Here is a 22138-nt window from a genome sequence, read left to right on the forward strand (position 1 = left end):
CAATATCATTAAATGTCATGGCCCTAGAAGAACTCATGATATTAAGGATATATCGTGTTGAAGTCATGTGTCAACTGCGTAGCGGTAGAAGCATGGTCAACAATCCTTAAGTACTTCACTCTCATATTTGCACTTTACTGATATTTCTTCATTAACGGTGACATAACTTGATAACTATTAGGGAACTAACATCTCATAACAATGAGTTGTACTTGTTAAAGGACCCAATGTTTATGGTTCCAAACTTCTTTGATCTTGCCCTTCAAATAGATTTTAGCATGACTTTTGTTATAACTAGTTTCACTTGTATCACTCATAGCAAACAGTGAGAGAAATATAGGTCTACAATCCATGGTCATAGCTTTTCACCAATATTTTGTTCATCTTTCCTCATTTATGTTCAAGACGTTTGGTATTTAGAACGCTCCAAACAATTTTGAAAATCTTGGAATTGAATGCAACCAAATCACTAACATGTGGAGGATCTTGAGCACTCGAGTAATCATATAAACTTAACCTCTTTAACTTCCTTAGTCGTAAGAGGTTGGGAAACTTCTCTAAAGATATTAGTTTAAAGAAATAAACTTCCTCCAGCAAGTTGTCACCATCAACAATATCTTAGGACTTCCAATCTGCAATTAGCAGAAATTGATATCTTTATTAAATAAGCTTTTCAACCAATCTGGTTACAGTGGTCTGATACTAGTTGGTCTTATTATCGAATGAATTTTTTATCCAATAGCAATGCATTTGATACATCCTTCTCTATACCTTCTCTCAATGTATGCAACCAACTAACATCAAATGGCTAATGCTCAATCGAGCATATCCAATAAAGGATGGGAAGAGAAAAGATGTTTTTTCAATGATGTTTGCTAATGTATGATGAATAGCCTTCTCACAGCTGTCTTATTATTTTATCAAATTGCTGTCACCTCTTAAAAATCCTTGGTTACCAATTGATCTCATGTGTATGTGGCTCTTCCCTTAATATTAAATGTCGTTTTCTATATCCTTCGACACCATCCATTCTGTGCTCAATGCACATTCTTTTCTTGATCGAGACTTCAATGTCATCATAGCATAAGTCTTATGCATCCTGTCACATCATGTCGTTAGGTATTTAACATAAATTTACTTATCCATATTTGGCATGTTTGCACTGCAATATAAACTTTTCTCATCGTTGCTTGATGTTGCAGTACATACTCCTTGAATTACTCAAGGAAGCCTTCATTTTCATACTCCACTAATAACTACTAATCAAATGTTTCGAATCCAAATGATGTCTGATATGGATTCCTCTATTTTTCAATGATAGTTCATAATCCATGTTAATTACATTTATCATTGTTTTATATTGGTAGGTGTTTTTGTGTGTGACCTTATTCTTTAATTTTGGTTAACCCTCCAGTGTATGGTACAAGGTAACTTGCAAACAAGAGCAAGAGTCATGGAAGCAGCTACATAACCAGCAATCATAAGAAACAAACATTATCCTTCAATTCCAATGCACTGATTCACATAATATCCTTCAAAATTAGATAAACAAATACAATAGATAACATTTTCCTTTGCTTCATTTGCTGAAATTTTTATCTTTTGGTGCTTGTTCAGGACTTTTATGTCGACGCATTCTATCAAAGCGTAACAACAATAAAATCTTCTTGAGCTCTTTGCTTGTAGAGGTTGATTAACATTTATATATTCTAATTTGGTTCTTTACGGCAAGGTACTTCTGAGCAGATACAACAAGCAAATCCCATGCTTCGTGAGTTAATCATACACACAAGCAGCGCACTACCCCCAAAGCAAGCATCACTTCCTATAGACAGAACTTTGCACAAGAAATCCAAATAACTTCACTCTTGCGCACAGCAGTAGCTTCTCTCATTTTATTGAATTCATATGGAATGATGAGGAAAACAACCTTATGATACTGGTAAACGCAAGTCAAACAGTCACTCTGTGGATGTAAATCACAAATCCACACATACAATCCTGAAGTGCAGCATGAGAAGCATGGCTCAACTCACTTTAGTAACTCAATTCCGTCACAAAGGAATGTGACTACATCACATGTAAATTTAGGTTGTGTTGTGCTTTTCCACAACTGCCTTTGAACATATTGTAGGAGGTAATTTTTATCAAATGTAACAATCACCGAATATGGCTCAAATGTCGATGAAATGCAATAGGTCATATGTTATGTAACGATAAGCCATAGATGATCTCCAATGTCTGTAGACTGAGTTTCTTTTCATTCCTCGTCCATGCTAAATATAGTTTTCCAGTCCTCTTTTTTAGAAACAACCTTTTCAATGCCTAGACCACGTTGTATTTGTTAATCAACTCAAATTTTGTTGCTGTCTATGATTTTTGTAGACATGACAAATAATTCACAGGTTCAATTCCTAACATCACCTCCAAGATGAGATTTTTTGTCTTAATGGTCAACACCCATTCTCTCTAGTGGTTGTCACTCCGCCATTTGTAATTATTGCAAAGCTAGGTTGCCTCTGCATATTTGACTATTCTGAATAATATTGAAGTTATATCTTCAAACTTCATCACAAGTCAAAAGAGCATATTTTTCATGTTCGCGTACTTCTATTGTCAATCACGAAGATTGTAACTTCCTCCTTTCTAAAAAATATCTTCCAGCATGTACTTGTAGATGTGTAACTTGATACACGGAGAATGTTATTATCAGATCGAGTGTTCTTCCTCTTTTAGACGGTGACAAGTATGAGCACAAACTTTCAGTTCAAAAGTGATTATGCCGCGTTCGATGTTTTCTATCTTTCTAATACATTTGCAGGTGGCTCTGATACCATGTTGAGATTTATTGACTGCTTTTTGCAAATGTACTAATATTGCCAACGTTATAAATGTATTCCAAATGCATATTTGAGTCTCAGATAAATATGAGAGGAGACATGTCTCTATGGTTTAATAATCATTTAATTAATATATTAACAAAAAAAAAAAAATATGTATAACAATATATATAATATAATTTATCTATTATATGCTATAATATATATAAATAATTTACAATAATATATATTATTTAACATGGATAAGTATATATAGAAATGATGATTTACCAGTAACAATAATGTATCTCAAATCAAATCAATCCGATTGAGGCTACAACCTTATTATTTGATACGTGGGGGATATTGAAATTATCAAGAATCGCTAATGGTATTTAGTGATGGCTCATACAAGTTAGTTTAAATAGGATCAATTTTATAGCAAGAATCAAATTATCAAAAGGATCCATTTGCATTCTAGGGCCATGGTTAAACCCACCTAGAAAAGGGGTCATTACATGTGGTGGATAGGGAGTGTGCACAAGGGGAGGAGTAAATAGATCGCATTGGGGCAAGGGAATCACAAAGTGGATAAAGATTTGAGGGAGCCCCAAGCTGAGCGTGTCCAAACTCGAGCAGCAATAAATCTACCATCCACTTCAAAATTAACCATGTACCCAATGGGTAGGGAGTGTGCACAAGGAGAGGAGTAAATAGGTCCCGTTGAGGCAAGAGATTCTCAATATGAATAAGGATCTAAGGGAGCCCCAAGTTGAGTGTATCCAACCTCGAGAAGAAGTAAATCTACCATCGAATACTAAATTAAGCACATACCCAGTGGGTAGGGAGTGTGTATAGGGGGTGGAGTAAATCAGTCTCGTTGGGGCAAGAGAAGCCAATATGAATAAAATGATCTGAAAAAGCCCCAAGCTAAGCATGTCCAAACTCAAGCAGCAATAAATCTACCATCCACTGGTGATTGAAGCAAATACCGAATGGGTAGGGAGTGTGCATAGAGGGAGCAATAATTCGATCATGTTGGGCCAAGAGACTCCCAATATGGATAAAAATTTGAGGGAGCCCTTTGATCGTTTCCAAACTTGAGCAATAGTAAATCTACCATTTATTATGGAATTAGGCATGTGAGAGAAAGTCTACAATAAGGGGAGAACTACTAGGTCACCCTATTGTAGTACTAGCTATAGGAAAGTTGCTAAAAGACGCATCTTCAAGAACTTTTTCCAAACAAGGGAAAGGAGTGCAGCATTTACAGTCAAAATTGGTAAAACATTTTCTTATTTCAAATTGTAAAAAGGAATCTAACAAAGTTTTAACATGTATACTCGGTGTCTTCATTAATGTGTTTGCTTTGTGTCTAATGTGTCTACCTTGTATTTGCATTGCGTCTTCATGTATTAATGTGTTTATTTCGTGTAGGCTTAGTGTTTTCGTTCATATGCTCTTACACAAGCTATCATTAATACCACCTGTTTTCGCAAGGGTTAATACATACGTAGGTAAGATAATGAACAAGATCGCAGCCAAAGCCTCTTAGAACAATTGCTTGAGGATAAGCAATTGAGAGTGGTGGACTTGTTAAGAGCCCTTTTTAGTGCGTAGAATACAAATATATTTTAAATAAATACACTGTATTCAAATAAAGTATAACTCTTATTAATTAATAAATATGATATTAAGCATTAATATTTGATATTAATCAAGGTAATGTTAACAATTAATATTAATCTATACATATTAAGTAACAATAATTAAAATATAATTTAGTATTATTAAATTAACCATATTATAACAAGATATAGTATAAATCATATTATGTAAATTAATATTAAATAAGACATAAGTTTTATATGAAATAATATTTAATATTTTCATATAATAAAATAATATTAAATATAAAATAAGATGTCTTTTAAACTCTAAAGGACATAACCCTTCAAAATATAAGATATATAATTCTTCAATGTAGAAGAACATGAGGAAGGGCATTATCACTGATTTTCAAATAAAAAGGACAATTGGAAGAGGCCTTGGAGAATAAAGGTCATCATATTATTAATGTTGTAGAAGGTGAAACCTCGAACAAGAAACTCAGTGACCTTATTAAGCAAAGTTTAGAAATAATAAAAATTATTTAAACATGTCACTGTCAATAATATTTATCAACAACGAAATTCTCTAGCTGACAAATTACCTAACCTAGGAGTCAATGGTTAAGTAAAGGAATTTAGAGTTCCTAACTTGTCACTAGATGATGCATAAGTTAGGGGTAATGTAGAGGATAGTATAAGTTTATTTTATCGAGGTTATGTTAGTATAGGTAGTATAGGGGCATTAGGATCTTTTAGCCTCTTTACATCACGTGATCCAAAAATAGATCGTCATATTATCATTTAAGGCATCATAAGGAACACATACGCTCCCGGGAAAGTAAGGATTAATTTAGGCATAACTTTATTTTCCCCATCTTGGGGATCCATGGTAATTATGGGAACTTATGTGGCAATACTGAGGATGCACAACAGAGATTGTAATGAGGCTCAAAGTGATTAACATACCTTTTTTTTTCTTACTCTCCAATTGATGGGACTACCCTTAATGAGCTCAATTGAATTTATGGGGTCTTACGGATTGAATTAATGATTAGTTGTGATTCTATAACTAATTGATATGTCTTTGTTGTGACTGGGCTTTATTAATTTGACATATTAAGTTCGTCACTTGCTTAATATGTTTTAGTAGGTTTGTTGAAATTATCGCTTTATTAACTGATTAAAATAATGACCAGGTTTGTTTATTATGTATCTACTAACCTGTGCTATGGCAGAAGCGATAGACTTTAAGTTTAACTGCATGTCATTATGTCAGCCATAGTACGAAAGTTGAATCTTGTACTTTTTAAAGTGACTTTCTTTATTAATTTAGGTTATATTAGACCCTTAAGATATCAAATATTCTTTAATCCTAGACATGTAAAGGAGCATTTTAATGTCTCCTAATGTACCCGCAGGTCCAAGGTGGCTTATAAAGGTTTCTTATTTTTGAAACTCACTGGTCATGTATTAAGGTCTACGACCTCCTTGTCCTGCTAGTCTAGAGCGGTTCATTTAATTTTTATAGTATATGGATTGAATAAGTCCTAGGCAGGCTGGAGGTGTTTTTTACTCCATTCTTCCCTACCAGTGCCCACACAGAACAGAGATTGAAAAAATCATTTTAAAATTAATAAAACAAAATATGCCCATGGTTTTTTACTGGGCAAAACAAAAACATTCTAAACCAATTACTACCACAAAACTCTTCATTGACAACTTCATTTCATTTTCGAAGATGGGAAATGGTGTGAGAAAACAAGAATGGAAAGCAGTTGGAAATTGAGATGAAAAGATGTAAAATGATAAAATGGTACAGTGCAGACATAAAAGTATTCAAGGGAAATAGCTAACACAGTGAGTAATAGCTTACCATGCTAGATGCTGCACCACCTCCCATGCCAATGCGGTATGCAGGACCACCAACCTATCCTCAAAAGAAGAAATTCCATTAAGTAGAAATAGCACGGATAGTGTACAATATACAGTAAAAACTTATTCAAGCCAAAAATATAGATTGCTAATGTCAAGCTGGTATTCAATAGTGGTGTCTAACCTTGACAACAAGCATGCCTACATCAGGTTCTCCTTTATTAATATGCTGATGGTCAATCTGCCATATGTAACATGCATATAAGAAACATCATGAATAATAAAAGCAATGTCTTTGAAACAGATGCATAAGATGTTCCTTAACCATAAAAGTCAGTAAAATCAAAACCTGGCCAATTCCTGCACTAAACATTATGGGTTTAAGCCACTCTCGACGTTCCCCATTTGGTAGTCTCATGCCAAATGTCCGTGTATAACCCTACAATATAAGCATGTGTATAGATGAGTTGCCTAAATTGCAATGAGAAGCTCTACACGCACATCAAAGTCTGCACATAACATTATGTGGCATGACCAAATACATCAAGCTGAATCAAGAGTACCTGAATCAAGGGCTCTCCAAATTTGTTCCCATAGTCTGATGCACCATTGCTTGCCTCAATCAGAATCTGCACAAGGTTTAAATATTACTAAATAGCGCAATAGAGTAAATAAATCAGCAGGCATTCAACACTAAAAATAGAAGTAAAATTAGTATAATCATAATGTGAACAGTAGTCATTCGCTGTAATAAACCAACTCAATGATTCCTCAGGGATTTAATTACGTATAGTTTTACTGGCTTTCTCCTTGAAACTTCAAAAGTGACTTGACGAATACAACATTTATGAAATGCATGTTGAAGACCATGCATGTAAATGAACCTGTATTCCATTTTAGCAAATATTACATCTTATGCTTATGACACATTCAAATCAAGTTTCCACTTCATCATAAGCAACTTTTTAGAAATATAGGCAATCGAGAAAATACAATAGATCAGAATGGTGGAAAAGCATTTCCCCACTACATTTCTTAATTTATTAATTATAAGACACGTAAAAGCAATAGAATCCAATCACACTACCAAACCTCTTTTAATAAAAACACCTACGCTACAATCTGTTCAGAGAGGGAAAAAAATTAAGATTATACTCGACCTTAAAACTGTCTGATGAAAATCAAATAATTACGACAATAATGACAAACCAAAAAAAGAAACAGAAAAGTGTTCAAGGATGAAGCAGAAATAGAATGTAATATTTGTAACAACCCACCAAAAACCAACTAATAGCAGGTCATCCATATTTCAAAGTTCTTCCCGTGTTTCTAAACTAGACCATTGCTGTTTCTTCCATATTTAATAAAGATTGCATGTCACCACGCATGCAACTATAAACATTGGAATAGATGAAAGATACACAGACACTATCATAAGAGTAATTTGTAATATTTAGTATTTATATTTTATAATCATGTAAGTAACAATCTTTTAAGTGAGTGAATCATTTTTTCATAACTTTCTATTTCTTAGGTTGTTTAGACAGTTTAGTAACTTTCTATTCTGTTATTAGTTGTCGATTGTTTCAATTATCGAATGATCTTGTAATTGATTATTTAAAGAGTATTTCTCTCCCTTGTTTATTCTTCAATATGACTCAAGATTTGATCATCATTTTATCCTATCAAAGCAGAAGATGGTTTTGACAAAAATTTTGAATCAAATTTTTGTTTTTGATTACCTAAAGAAATTGAAATTACCAAGAAAGTCTTTGGCCCGTGTTTTAAAAAAATAAAATCATGGAGTTTTTTTGGAGCATTATAGAATAAAATTTATAGATTTTCTTGAATAGTTGCATGAGGAGATTTTCAGAATATTTTTTGCTTTCTTTTCTGATAAAATCAAAGGTTTTCAGTTTTTGTTGATTTTTTAAACCAAAAAATTGTGGTTTCTGCAGTTTCTTTGCTGCTTTTCACCACAAAAATGAAGTATTTTTTATATCTTTAGGGGTTCTCTATTCTTGTGACTAAGGATTGCTGGTTTTCATCATCTCAAATATTTTTTTCGAGAAAAACATGATTTTCTGATCCAAAAGGGTTTTACAAGGCAAGTTTTGCATTATTTATTTCCCAAAAATCATGTAGATTTTATTATATTTATAACCATATATCATGGATTTTTTGGCTTCCTTTTGACAAAATTGTGGGCGTTTTTAACCATATTTTCAACAAGGAAGGGATAGCTTTATAACCCAACATCAAGTTGTAAGGTAGTCAGCATGTTCTTGTTTTTGACAATTGTTTTCTCAGAATCGTGTGAGATTTCAGCATTACATCAAGAGTTTGATGATTTTTCCACAAAACCAATGTGTTGCTTTGTATAAATTTGTTTAGATGATTTTTGGCAAAATCATGGTTTCAAAGCTTTATGTTGTTTTTATCAACAAGTTTATCTGAATTTCCACATCTCTGGATAAAGGAAGGGATAGCTTTATAACCCAACATCAAGTTGTAAGGTAATCAGCAAGTTCTTGTTTGTGATGTCCCCCTTTCAAGTGTTGAATTTAATAATAAAATATAATTATAATACAATATAGATAAACAATAATGTTAAAATATAAATAATAAATAATAATCATTATCAATAATAAAAGAAAATCCAATAAATTATAAAGAGGTTACTAATTGAATAATATAATTTTATTTAAGAAATAACATTATTAAATTATACATAGCTAAATAAAATATAATATAAGTTTGAGATAAATTATTAATAATTTTTTAATAGATGCATAAATATAATCATAGTTAATTACTTAATCAAATTATAAAGAGGACTACATAAACATATTAATCCATTTTAAATCATCATCATACCAGTCTATGGTCAATGTTTTACCGAGCTATAAGGAAAATAAAAACAACATCAGGTTATAATATAGTAGCGAAAGAGAACAATAGACATTGGTTCCCATCGCTCTTTAACTTATGCATTAATGCATAAGATAATGTGTGCATTGATTCTGTTAAAGTCAGTAACTCAATAGAATGGTGTAATTAAGATTTTAGAAACAAAAGATGTGACTCTAGTAAGAAGCCATAACTCACAAGAGATCAAGTACAAGAGGGATCCATCAAACACTTAAGTGGGGGGAAAAGATTAGACGACAACACCATAACAGAAATTATCCATACTTGGAGTGGAGAATTGTTAAGCCTGAATTGTGAGCGGTTATTTCTAGCAAGGAAATTTACATAAATTCATGGCTATGTATGGCCGACTTCTGGAAGCAATGCATCCAAATTGGTCTACCATTCGATCCTAACATTAGCGGCTTCTTGTATTGCTATAATACAATGTCAAAATCTATCATGAGATAGTTAAACATGTTCTCATAAAGGTGCACCCACTATTTCTTAATTAAAATACAATAGAATTTCTTTGGTTGTAAGAAGAAAGTGTAGTTTTCGTCAACGATGGAATTGTAAACATTGGATGAATATAGGAAGAAGAAATATTAAATTTAGAAGGTATCGTTATTTTTCTGCGTAGTCTGGGGAATAAAACTTAAAGGTAGATTCCCGTAAAGAGTTTGTGGAGATAAAACTAGGAAGATAATTTCGAGACATATATCATAAAGACATTTAGATTATCTCATACTCCCAAGCATTAGGACCATGACTTGGGCTAGCCTTATGCTTAGGAAACTGCCGTATTCATAACAAATATTTATGGAACTTGGACCGCAAATTTAATTTGCTCAAGGCCAATAGTGTCATTTGTTTAAAGTCCCATATTCCTACTCATGGCATGTGTATTCATGCATTTCAAAATAGCATTACATTGAAAGAGGATTTCTTGAGAAGATACTATTGAGTTGTATAATCTTACAACATAATTATCGAGATAAGTGAAATTCCATTTTCCACACTCCCATTCATTTCTTTATAGAAAACAATCTGAAAACCTATAGAACTAGATAGGGACATTACATTGTTCTTGGTCATATGAAGAAGTTCTATAAAAAGCGGTTGGTTGATTAGAAGTTCAACCAAGGAGGGTCTAAAAAGAAAGATGAAGTAACAAAATGTTCCAATGAAAAACAATTATAGCCAAATGACCTATAGATTATGTCAAGTCCTCTAGAGGGTAGTGAGTAGAATGACCAATTAAAGGAAGGGTATTAAAGTTATAATGGTCATGTGCATAACTTTCTTTTAAATTAATTTTTCAATAAATTAATGTGCTTTAAGTTGTTTAGTTAGTGAATTTCTATTATGTCATTAGTTGTCAGTAGTTTCCTCGAAAGATCTTGTAATTGATCAATTAAGGAGTATTATTCTCATTGTTTATTATTGAATATGAATTGACTATCCTTTCAACCAAGGAGGGTCTCAAAAGCAAGCTTAAGTAATAAAATATTCCAATGAGAAGGGATTATAGCCAAATGACCTACAGATTATGCCAAGTCCTCTATAGGGTAGTGAGTAGAATGACCAATTAAAGGAAGGGTATTAAAGTAATAATGGTCATGTAAGTAACTTTCATTTAAATAAACTTTCAGTAAATTAATGTTCCTTAAGTTGTTTAGTTAGTAACTTCCTATTGTGTTATTAGTTGACTATTGTTACCTAGGAAAGATCTTGTAATCAATGCTCCACAGGGATGCGTCACCAAAGTTTTTGGCTCAATCTCATCCCAGGGACGGAACAAGGACGTGGGGACAAAATTTTCCCCTCCCTAATCCCGTCCCTGATTCATCCTCACTAGAAACAGTTTCTAAAACAATATTTTGAGCCCAGAAGGAAACGGAGAAATGCGCCATACTGGGTACGAAAATCCCGTCCCTGAGACGAAATGTCGTTCCCGATTTCCCGATGGGGATGTGATGACATCAAAACACCAAAAAGCAAAAAAAAAATCAATTGTTTTTTTTGGCAGTGGGCCCCACATTGTTTCTAGAGGTTTCTAAGACATTTGAAACCCTACTGTACCCTTCAGAACACTAACATTTCAACTTCCTCTCGTTTGTAGTTTTGACAAATTTGCTAAGAGGAAGAGGAAAGCATAGAGCAGCAATAATAATGAGCTAAGATTGCATTTTGAAGTTGCAAAGGGAGGTTTTGCATTCATTCCAGGTATGTATTTCATTTTGCTTTTGCTTTTTTCAAACTATGTAGCAGCTATTTGTTGTCATTTTCCAATTTTTTCATCTCAAAAAGAGGGCAATTTGAAGGAAACATTGAGATATCTTTTTTTTTGTAATGACTCGCAGCACTACATCAGATTGCAAAATATAAAAATATGACCAGCAGCAGTAATGAGGGTGATTATGAGGGAAATAGTGCTCGTCATAGCTTAGAAGCTATAGAAGAAACTCATAGATCACAAAGAAAAACTAAAAGGTCTAGGGAAGCCAAAGGGGCTTCAATTAATGTGGGTGATCATGCAACAGCACCAACCTCAAATCCAAATCCATTTGAGTGCCCTTCCCAAGCTCTCAAAAAATATGCCAAAGGCCCATTAGGCCCAAAGAAACCTCTCCTACAATTAGCCACAAAAGTAGACAAGGATATGAAGAAAAATACAGGGGGTAGTGGGGAATGGGAGTGCAATATGTCACAAACATTATTTTGGGAGCTACACTAGAGGGTATTGCCATCTTTTATGGATAGGTGGACAAGGGGTGAAAGGATGTAAATTGATCACACGAGGAAAAAATGAGGCCACTAGATTGCACATGGAGGGGGAGAGGCTGAAAATGGGGAGTCCAAGAGAGAATGTGCAAGCCACTACGCCTATGAGTAGCACAACCCCCACAGGCACAAACACAACCAGCACTACTAGAGGAAAGGGAAAGAAAAAAAAAAGAGCGACTAATGTTGCTGAATTGTTTAATGTGTCTGCAAAATAGAAGGCTGTAGAATCTATTGGTAGGTTCCTTGTTGCTCATGGCATAGCATACCATGTTACATGTTACATGTTCCTCATTTTATAAACAAATGTGCAAAGATATATATGTTGTTGGTCCATCATTTGTACCACCTAGTGAAACAAAACTATGCACCACTGTCCTTGATAAAGAGTATTCAAAAGTAAGTATTATAATGGAGGAAATGAGACAAACATGGATGAGTGATGGATGCTCTATCATCATGGATGGGTGGACAAATATCAAACATCGGCCACTCATCAATATTATTGTCACTAGCACAATAGGCTCTTATTTTCTTAGAGCTATTAATTATTCAAGGGAAAAGAAGGATGCATCCTTTCAATTTCAAATTTTAAAGGATGCTCTAGAAAAGGTTGGAACTCAAAATGTTGAGCAAGTAGTCACTGATTCAGCCTGGGTGTTTAAGTTAGCTGGTCTGATGGTGGAGAGTACTTAGAGACATATTTTTTGGACCCCATGTTGTGTGCATGCAGTGAATAACACCTTGAAGGACATTGGTAAAATTGATTGGGCTATGGCTTTGATATGTGAGGCTAGAGATGAGAAAATGTTCATTTGCAATCATCACACATCTCTTGCATTATTTAGAACATTTTCAAACAAAGAATTCCTCAATCCCGTCAACACTAGGTATGCTAGCTACTTCATTTTGTTAGAGAGGATGCTTAAGGTCCATGAGGCTTTACAATCCATTGTGGTCAATGTAGAGTGGAATAGGTTGCATGAATCAAGCACCCCGGATGGAAGAAGTGTAAAACAAAAAATCTTGGATGAAAACTGGTGAACCACAATGAGGTAAGAAGCTTAGATATATTAATATTAATAATTGTTTTTTGGCATTTGCTGATTTGATAAAAAATAAAATTATTTCTGATTATAGCATTTTCTGATTTTGTTATTTATGATGTTTCTCACATGTAATTTACTAATCACAAAATAATTGCATTTTCAGTTACATTTGCTCCTTCATTAAATAAGCTATACTCGAGTTACACAACAAAAGCTACTCACTTAAAAGGATTTATGTAAAACTGTCATTGCTTGAGGACAAGCAATTTGAGGAAAGGCGGACTGTCATGTCCTTAGTTAACATAGAATTTTCATAATAATTAAACAATAGAATATTATTAAATAGTTAATGATAATATAATCATATATTATAATTAGTATTAAAATATAAAATATAAGGAACAATAATAAAATATTATTGTAATAATATCAATAATAATATAACTAATATGAAGATAAATAATAATAAAATTACAATGAATGAATAAATAAATAAAATTAACTATAAAAGACAATATTGTAGAAAGTGTGTTACCTTTTTTAATCGGATATAATAAAAAATAATAAACAACATAAAATGATTAAATAAATAAATAGAATAATATAAAAGAACTAAATCTAATCAAAGGTCAAGAGATATGTAATAAAGAGATGTGTCTCTTTCAAAAAAAGATGCAAAAGGGAGGTGAGTTTGTTTGAAAAAAAGAAGGGAAGAAGAGGAGAAGGTAGAAGTTAAAGAAGGATTAATGAAAGAGGAAAGGAATGTGAAGAAAATAAGGAAGTGAATTTTTCAAAAGGTAGCTATTATAAAAGGATGTGACACTTCTAAAGTGTTGTAATATTGCATGGTTGTGAGTCTTCAAAAAAGTTGTCATTATTAAGTGTTATGACATTTTGGAAGGATTATGATTATGAAGGGTTGTGAATTTTTGAAAGGATTTTAATAATGAAAGGTTCTGACTTTTCAAAAGGATTTTAACAATGAAGGGTTGTGACTTTTCAAAAAAAAAAAAAATTTATGAAGGGTTAAGATTTTAGAAAGGACTATGATTATGAAATGTGGTGACTTCTCAAGAAAAGGGTCACAACTCGTCTTCAACATGATGAATAGGTGTGACCTTTCAATTATATGCGTGGACAAACACAATCTATTAGGACCATGTGCAATGCATTGATTCTTGGAATCAACATATACATGGTTATAATAGGAAACCAGAATAGGTAATATGAAGGGGACATTTCAATCATGTTGTAGTACATGTATGGGTCTTTGCTTCCCTGTTTTGCCTCTCTCTAAGTGCGTTCATTTTGCCATAAAAATTCTCCAAAGCAATCTCGAATTGGATTGTTTCCTCTATTCTCCTCAGCCATGTATGTCCATGGGATGTCTCCCATCTCCAAGTCTGCCCATGCCATATTTTAGAAGGTCCTCAATTTTTTTCTTGTTCAATTTGATTGTGACAGACATCTGCATTTCAATAGAATACATGATGAGTCTACTTTGAGACTTAGTAAGATATCTACCTCTACCATTAAATAATCTATCATTTCTAAACTTGTGACATCTGGGTTTCCAAACCCTTGGCTATCAACTAGCATACCATTGAAATACAGATACTACTTCACATTCATGAGAAGACAATTATAAAAGTTATGTTCATGCAAAAGAGATTAACGATTACAATCAATTTGATTGAAATATCAAGACTAACAATTGAAGGCATCATCAATTAGTCTAACTAGAGGATTTAAGTTTTCTATACCCTAAATTCCGAAACCAGAATCTGCCTAAGGCAGCATCTGCAAAACCCAAGTTAGTCCACATATACCATTGTATCATAATAACCGATACTATTTAGGACATCAAATACCATTGTATCATCCATTTTCTTTCCTATTGCTAACAATGGCAATAACATATAGTTAAAAGATAAATTCATATTCATTATTCACATAAATGAAGGACAGTTATAACAATCATCAAGTAAGCCTATCTCTTGCATACAGATTCATTTCATGTTCTACTAGAACATCAACTGATTTCATTGATTTTCTAATGCATTTAAAAGGAAATTGATTTCTAAGTATTGAAGGGAATAATTGATTAACAATATTAATCCTTCTAATATTTCCTCAACTTGAGAATTCAAAAATCATATACTTGTTACCAAGAGATATTAGATGCAGATTGTATCTCTATCTTGTGCAAACTTTGGCATCTGGGAAAGAGAAGCATTGTCAATGGCTTAACCTCCCAACCGTGGACCCTTAATTATGCCCACATAATCTCATCCAAGAAAGGTCATCCCTACCCAGAAATAGACATGGGACCACCATTGTCCAGCCACTGAGTAACCTAGCGTTACAGTATCAACCCACCGCTCGACTAGACAACAAGAATTATACTGGACTACCATGAGCTGACTTGGTTGTTCTAGTTTGATTACATTGAATACTTGTTTAATAATTACTAATTGCATTCTCTTTATTATGCTGGGTTAGCACGCTATATAATGGTTACCAATTAACTCTCTCCATTTTGACCTTACTGGTCATCCTTGATGAATCAATGGGTAAAGATCCAAGTATTGTGTTATCATAGCCATTTACATTCTGCCCAATCTAGACTTTATAGCTTAATAAAAGATACATGGGCATTTTTTATTACTGAACATAGTCACAGCGATATCATTTCGCCAATCGGCGAATCAGCCTATGGCATCACAAATAGAATTAATAGCTCGTCATATTATTCTTGATATTATAGAGGTGTTGTCACTAATCTCAGAAGGCATATTTCAAATACCTTTGTGCAGCCTTGCACTCTTGGATAACAATCCATTTAATTGCATTCACATTTAAGATGTCAATGTGCAAATGTCCCAATTCTAAAGTATATTGGCATTCTTACAGCAGCAGAGAGGAAAGAGAAGATAGAAACAAAGCTGTAAATTAATTCATGGTTTCAACAATGATAGAATTGCATTATTACTTCCAAACTAAAATAATTTAAAACCATTATTCATCTCAAGAGGTATAATAGCAAGATGTAAGCATGACATGGTTGTATATTGCAAGGATCGACTTGAACAATAATGGTATGTAGACAAGGCAAAGAGAGTGGTAACCAAAACCCATGCATGATACTATAAAGAATACAGCACCGATTTGCAAATGTACATTGGACATTCAATCTGGTGGGAAATTGATCTTCCTCTTATATCTGATGTGCGACGAATACAAGCATGAAAAGATTCTAATATGCTAGTACCAAGTAAAGTGAGAAGATGATAACCCCCCATTAACATGAAGCAAGAATAACATGTGCAGACTAGAATCAGATTTTTTTCCCCAAGTTCTTGAGGGTGAGTGTAAATATAAGAATTCTCACCATGGATGCATGCCCAGTTACAAAAGAAAAGTTGAGGTGGCGAGGACTTACAACAAAGCCATCAATTCACGTGGCTATCATATTCAAGAAGCCACCTCCAAAATTAATAAAGTTTGATGGAAGAAGAAGAAATATAGAGGACCATTCAAGGAAAAAATAATAATTAAGACCATAGTCAAAGGTGAAAGAAATAATAATATTGTCTCAGTATATAACATCATGGTATCTATATATACCTATATATGTATGTATGTAATGTCCCTTTTCTGATTTTATATGATATTTCAAGCCTCTAATTAGATCTTTAAGATCAAACAACCAATATTTCGAAGATCCACCAATTTCTCAATAAACCCCAAATCAGGTATGCCGGAAATAGTGCCAAAAACTTCACAGCTTCACATATTATTAATAAATCTGAAAGTGGACATTTTTATAGAAATTTCAGCAACATAACAGCCTACAAAATGACATTTCTAGATCTGTATAAGATTTACACTACAGCTCCCAAATGGAGGACAAAAACAATGCTCATTGAGCTCTCGAAAACAACACAAAATAGCCGGAAACACCACAAAAACACTAATAATCCATCATAAAAGTATAATCATAGCCAAATACATATATTCAGCTCTATTTTAACATCTTAATGTCTGATATACAACAGCAACCCAAACTGATATGAAATACTCAACCGGAAACACCAAACTCTTACAAAAAACACACCCGAAAACCCACAAATCTGCACTGTTCAGCACAAAGGCAAACTCTGCATGAGCATGCACATGGAATGGCTTCAAACTCTCGTCCGTAGCCTTCCTGGAAACCAGCAAACTCCCGTTCTTGGGTCTCCTTCTCCACAGGTTTGGCAGCCTCTGAAAAACAACAAAGAAATGAGCAAAAATCAAGTTCTGGAATGAGCCCAAAATGCCTTCAAACCCCTTAAAAGAGGGCATAACCCTAACTCACGTCCAAGAGGGGTTAATAAAATATAATTTAATAATAATTTTTATTTATTAGTCCATTGGTTTCCAAAAATTAGCCCCTTTTGCCGAAACTTCACCTTTTTGGAGCCTGCTTGCCTTAGCAAAGTTTATTATTTTTAATTATTTGAAAAGGGGACATGACAATGTATGTATATACGTGTACATTTGTAAACCCCAATGTCATATACCCATTTTAAGATAGAATTTTAATAATAATTAGATAGTACAATGTTATTAAATAAATAATGATAATAAAGTTATATTAAAACTAATACTAAAATATAAAACTAGGAAATAATAATTATTTAATCTATATTATTAATAAATAATATTTAATATGATATTTTAAATAATTTAAAAAATATTAAAATTTCAATGAGTAAATAAATAAATAAAATTAAATACAAGAGATAATATTGTAGAAAGTATGTTAACTTTCTAAATAGAATTTAATAATCAATAAAATATACACAAATAAGTAAGCAAATAAATAGTACAACATAGAATAATATAAATAAAATATTCTAATGAAAAGTCGAGAGATGTTTGACGTGACTCCTTAAAATTAAGATATAAAAGGGAGGAGAGTTTATTTTAGAGAGAAGGAAAAAGAAGAGGAGAAGAGAGGAGTTCAAAGAGGAAAAATGGAAGAGGAAAGTATTATGAAGAAAATAAGGAAGCGACTTTCTGAAAAGGTATCAATGATAAGATGTGAACCTTTGAAAGGGTCATAATTATGAAAAGTTGTGACTTCAAAAAAAATTTATTACGAAGTTTTGGGACTTTTCCAAAGGATATTACATATGAAGTGTTGTGACTTTTCGAAAGGGTTATAACTATGAAGTGTTGTGACTTTTCAAAGGATTTGTATTGTGAAAGGATGTGACTCTTGGAAAATAACAATAAAAAATAGCATATTTTGTCATTTCCATATAATTAGAAAAGGAAGAATTTTAGAAAGTAAATATAGAGTTGAGATAATCTAGACGGAATAATTTATTGAAGGGCCAACTAAGAATAGAGCCACATGGACCAAGAAAAGAAGGTAAGAAAGGTATGTTTATAGATTATATTTGTTTAATTATATTTATGAATTTATTTATATTAATGAATCATACTTGTGGATAATATTGTGTTAGCTCATGGGGTTAACACCATGGATATTGATGAGACACAAAGCATGGAGCATGTGAGATATTAAGATCTTCATTTTTTCCCATGGCCAAGAGTTAATGAGACTCGAAGCATGGAGCACATGAGATATTAAGATCTCCATTGTCCGCCATGGCCAAAAATCAATGTGGACTCAAAGCATGGAGCATGTGAGATATTAAGATCTCCATTGTCCGCCATGGCCGAATATCAATGTGCCAAAATATTTTGATGTTGTCAACATATGCATATGTGATTGGCCTTAGATAGAGGATGCCCGTCCAAGAAGAAGCTTAAGGAGTGTGCTCCCGGGAAGATGGCGAGGTAACTATGAGCTAGGGAAGCCCGATCTGAAGACGTCCTTAAGATTGGGGTTAAATTATAGGGTAGAATAATATAGTTAGTTTTGTTATTGTTGTTATTCTAATCATTATTTTGTCGGTATTACTTAACCCAAACTAACCCTAATAGTGGGGACATTATACCCAACCATTTTTTTTTACGTATACACCAAATATCAAGTATGTGTATAGGTCCTTATATATGTATATATGTATATATATTTCTTTTATGTATCTCCACGTGTACATGTGTGTGTGTATATATATATATATATTTCTTTTATGTATCTCCACATGTACATGTATGTACATGTATAGATATTTAAGTATCATGATGTCGATATGACAAAACATGCTTATATACCAGGAGGCTCCAACAACACAATTACAAAGGTACAAACTTGTTCATACTTCAGTTTATGCTTAATGATTTCTTTAATTATTAAGTCATATATATATAAAATTTAACTTGGTTAGCTCAAGGTCGTCCAACATAAACTCTTTTTTGTCTAGTCGTTTTCCCTTAGCCATAGTTGTTCACGACTCATACCTATTTGCACAATGATGGTGGTGCCCCCCGCGCCTGATTCCTTTTTGGCAATGCTTCCCGCTCTTCAGCATGCTCCTGCAGAAAAGAAATTTTCCACGAGAATAGCATATTTCTCAATATAATCACAATTATATAACAAATTATTATTCATAAATTATCATAACGGTTAACCACCATATCACTTCATCTTTCCAAGATCTCAAAATAACAATAGTAATGAACCAACTTCCCATTTCACATAATCATAACTAATCTTACCTATCAACTGACTTCACATGAAATCTCAAGGGCTATATGAACATTTTTAAATTGAGCCAACAATTGGGATGTAACAGAACTTCCAAATCATATTGCTTTTCCAAAGAAACACAAGATTAAAAACTATTATAAATTTTTCTAAGGCTTGAGACATAACCAGCTAACAACTCCATAGTACTAATATTGCCATTAATAGAAAGCCCACAAATTCCAAATTTCCCTAGAAAAAGTATATTCAAAAGATAAATGATTTACCATCTTAGGCACTTTACAAATAGTATAGATATTGAAATCCCCATTCGGCTACTTACTATTCAATCTGTGCAACATAAGTCTCCAAAGAAAGAAAATTTTCTTCGATTCCACCATTCTGCACCAAATGGCATTGATATATTTCTTCCACCATTCAAGTTCAAGATCACCCTCACCCCCCCAACAAGAGCTGATGTGAGTGATAATATCCATGTCATCAATAAGGATGCGATAAATCTACTTGGCTTTGATTTTGGCAAGAGATGTGTCATCAAGTCATTCGAAGGAGAGGAAGCAGTCATGGTGAGAGGAACGTTGTTTGGGAAAGTTGACTGTTTTACAGGCATCTTTGAGGATGGCATACATCCTCCATTGGGATCGGAAAACCTAGCTTGTTGTTTCAAAACTTCTCACTCAGTCAAGTTTCCATCTTAGATAATGTCTTTAAAACAACTAATGCCTCTAACTATCTAGCTTTTGGTCAACATCCTTGAATTTGAGCAAGGGGCTTGTTGTTGTGGACTAGGTTCCACCAAATGGACCCCTTCTTGTAGATTACACCTCCAACTAAAGTAACACTAATCTAAGTAATGAAACCTTTGACTTGCTCCTAGCCTTCCAAATTTCTTGAAAAACATTAGTGCCTCCGATAGGAAATGAACCAATTATTAGATCTTCTATATGTAACCCCTTCCAAAAAGAGCTTTTGGATGGTGAAGATCTTGAAATGTTACTTCTAATCAGAATATTTAAGGGTTCCTAGCCTTGTAGAACCTTGACAAACCATTTAGAGGCTAAGGAAATGTCTTTTAATCTAAGGTCTTTAAGTCCCACAAACCTAACCTATTTTCTCATCAAGCACCATTGTCATTTAATCGAGTGCCTTATCCTTTGACTTTTTCATCCCACCGGAGGTAATCTATGAGATAATATATAACCATTTTCTGAAAATGATTGAATGGATATTGACGAAAGAGCCATGTAAAGGCACAGTAAATGTTATAAGCAGATGTAACCTTTTGGCACACCTGTACTCTCTTAGCAAATGAAAGGTACCAATTGACCCTCTTAGTTTTTTATCAATTTGGTACCTAATCCACTCCTACGTATTCTTAAGATTAGGTGAGACCCCAAAGGGTATTCCCAGGTACTTGACCTAGTGATTTGGGGGTGCAATTTGGTACTTTTTGAACCACTCATGTGATGTGTCATTCCACACCAACATAATTGATTTGGGTAATGAGATTTTACTTCCAAAAGCTTTACTGAACAACTCCATTTCACCCATAAGATTGTCCACATTATCTTCACTGCATTTCACTAGAACAATCATATCATTTACAAATTATACATTACTTAGGTCATCCTCATTGGTAAGGCTTATGCCTTTCACCCTTGGAGAGAATCTCTACTAATGCAGGAGCATCTTGAGTGTAATGGCAATCTTGCATCACCCAAAAATATTTCCTTTTCAGTATTTTATTTTAATAAGCACTAGTAGATAGGGTGGTTACTATTTATGAGAACTTGCTATTTTTAGTAAGTTTCTCATACAAGCTTGGAATGTTCTCATTTTCTACTTGAAGGTTCATTTTAGAGTTATAAGCCTACCATAAAAATTGCGTTGCTCCAGCTTAAGTATCAGAGAAGTTATTGCGGATTTTAGGTGGAAAAAATTGCAGAAAAATCTTCAGGCTCACCGTTGGAGGCCTTAGAGTGGCCGGATGAGGTCCGAAAACTCGAAGAAAGGGTGTTCACGCCATTCTATGCTTGTAGATCAAGAGCTGTTGTTTCCAAAAAGTGGTTATAATAGCTAATCGAAGCAACGGTTTGTGAGTTATGGCCTTCCAAAGTTGGGCTACCCGAAATATCTAAAATAATTCTCAAAGATGTATTTGGCCAACTCTATATGTATTGTTAGGGTCTGTCGGCCCTAGGTATTAAGTTTCAATATCTAAAACCTTCCCGGGCAGCATAACATTGCCTATTTAAGAAAGGCCCGAACATTGTCTAGGATAGCTCTAGGTGGTAGTTCGCAGCTTAGTCTTGCAGATTACTATAATGAAGGCACCCATGTGGGTTAGCATATTGTACTTATGAATTCTATGATTCCGCATTTGCGGCACAAATAAGAAGTCCATATTTTGTTCTCGCAATTGCT

The 22138-nt window shown here is 33.4% G+C and overlaps 1 protein-coding gene across 2 annotated transcripts in view; it reads right to left on the minus strand.

The window, feature by feature from the left end:
- LOC149558863 (putative phosphoribosylformylglycinamidine synthase, chloroplastic/mitochondrial) overlaps positions 1 to 22138 on the minus strand; it is a 300036-nt gene that overhangs the window by 136005 nt on the left and 141893 nt on the right. For both annotated transcript variants that reach the window (XR_016365078.1, XM_089832878.1), the window contains exons 14-17: positions 6865 to 6930; positions 6651 to 6740; positions 6486 to 6542; positions 6303 to 6356 (exon numbers count right to left, since the gene is read on the minus strand). Coding sequence is in view for 1 of the 2 variants with exons in the window: in XM_089832878.1 (XP_089689004.1) it covers positions 6303 to 6356; positions 6486 to 6542; positions 6651 to 6740; positions 6865 to 6930 (267 nt within the window). In the remaining variant the exon portion in view is untranslated. The remainder of the gene's footprint in view (positions 1 to 6302; positions 6357 to 6485; positions 6543 to 6650; positions 6741 to 6864; positions 6931 to 22138) is intronic.

Source organism: Cupressus sempervirens, chromosome 5 (genome assembly GCF_028749045.1).
Source record: "Cupressus sempervirens isolate cs-2001-9-10 chromosome 5, ASM2874904v1, whole genome shotgun sequence".
NCBI classification, from domain to species: domain Eukaryota; kingdom Viridiplantae; phylum Streptophyta; class Pinopsida; order Cupressales; family Cupressaceae; genus Cupressus; species Cupressus sempervirens.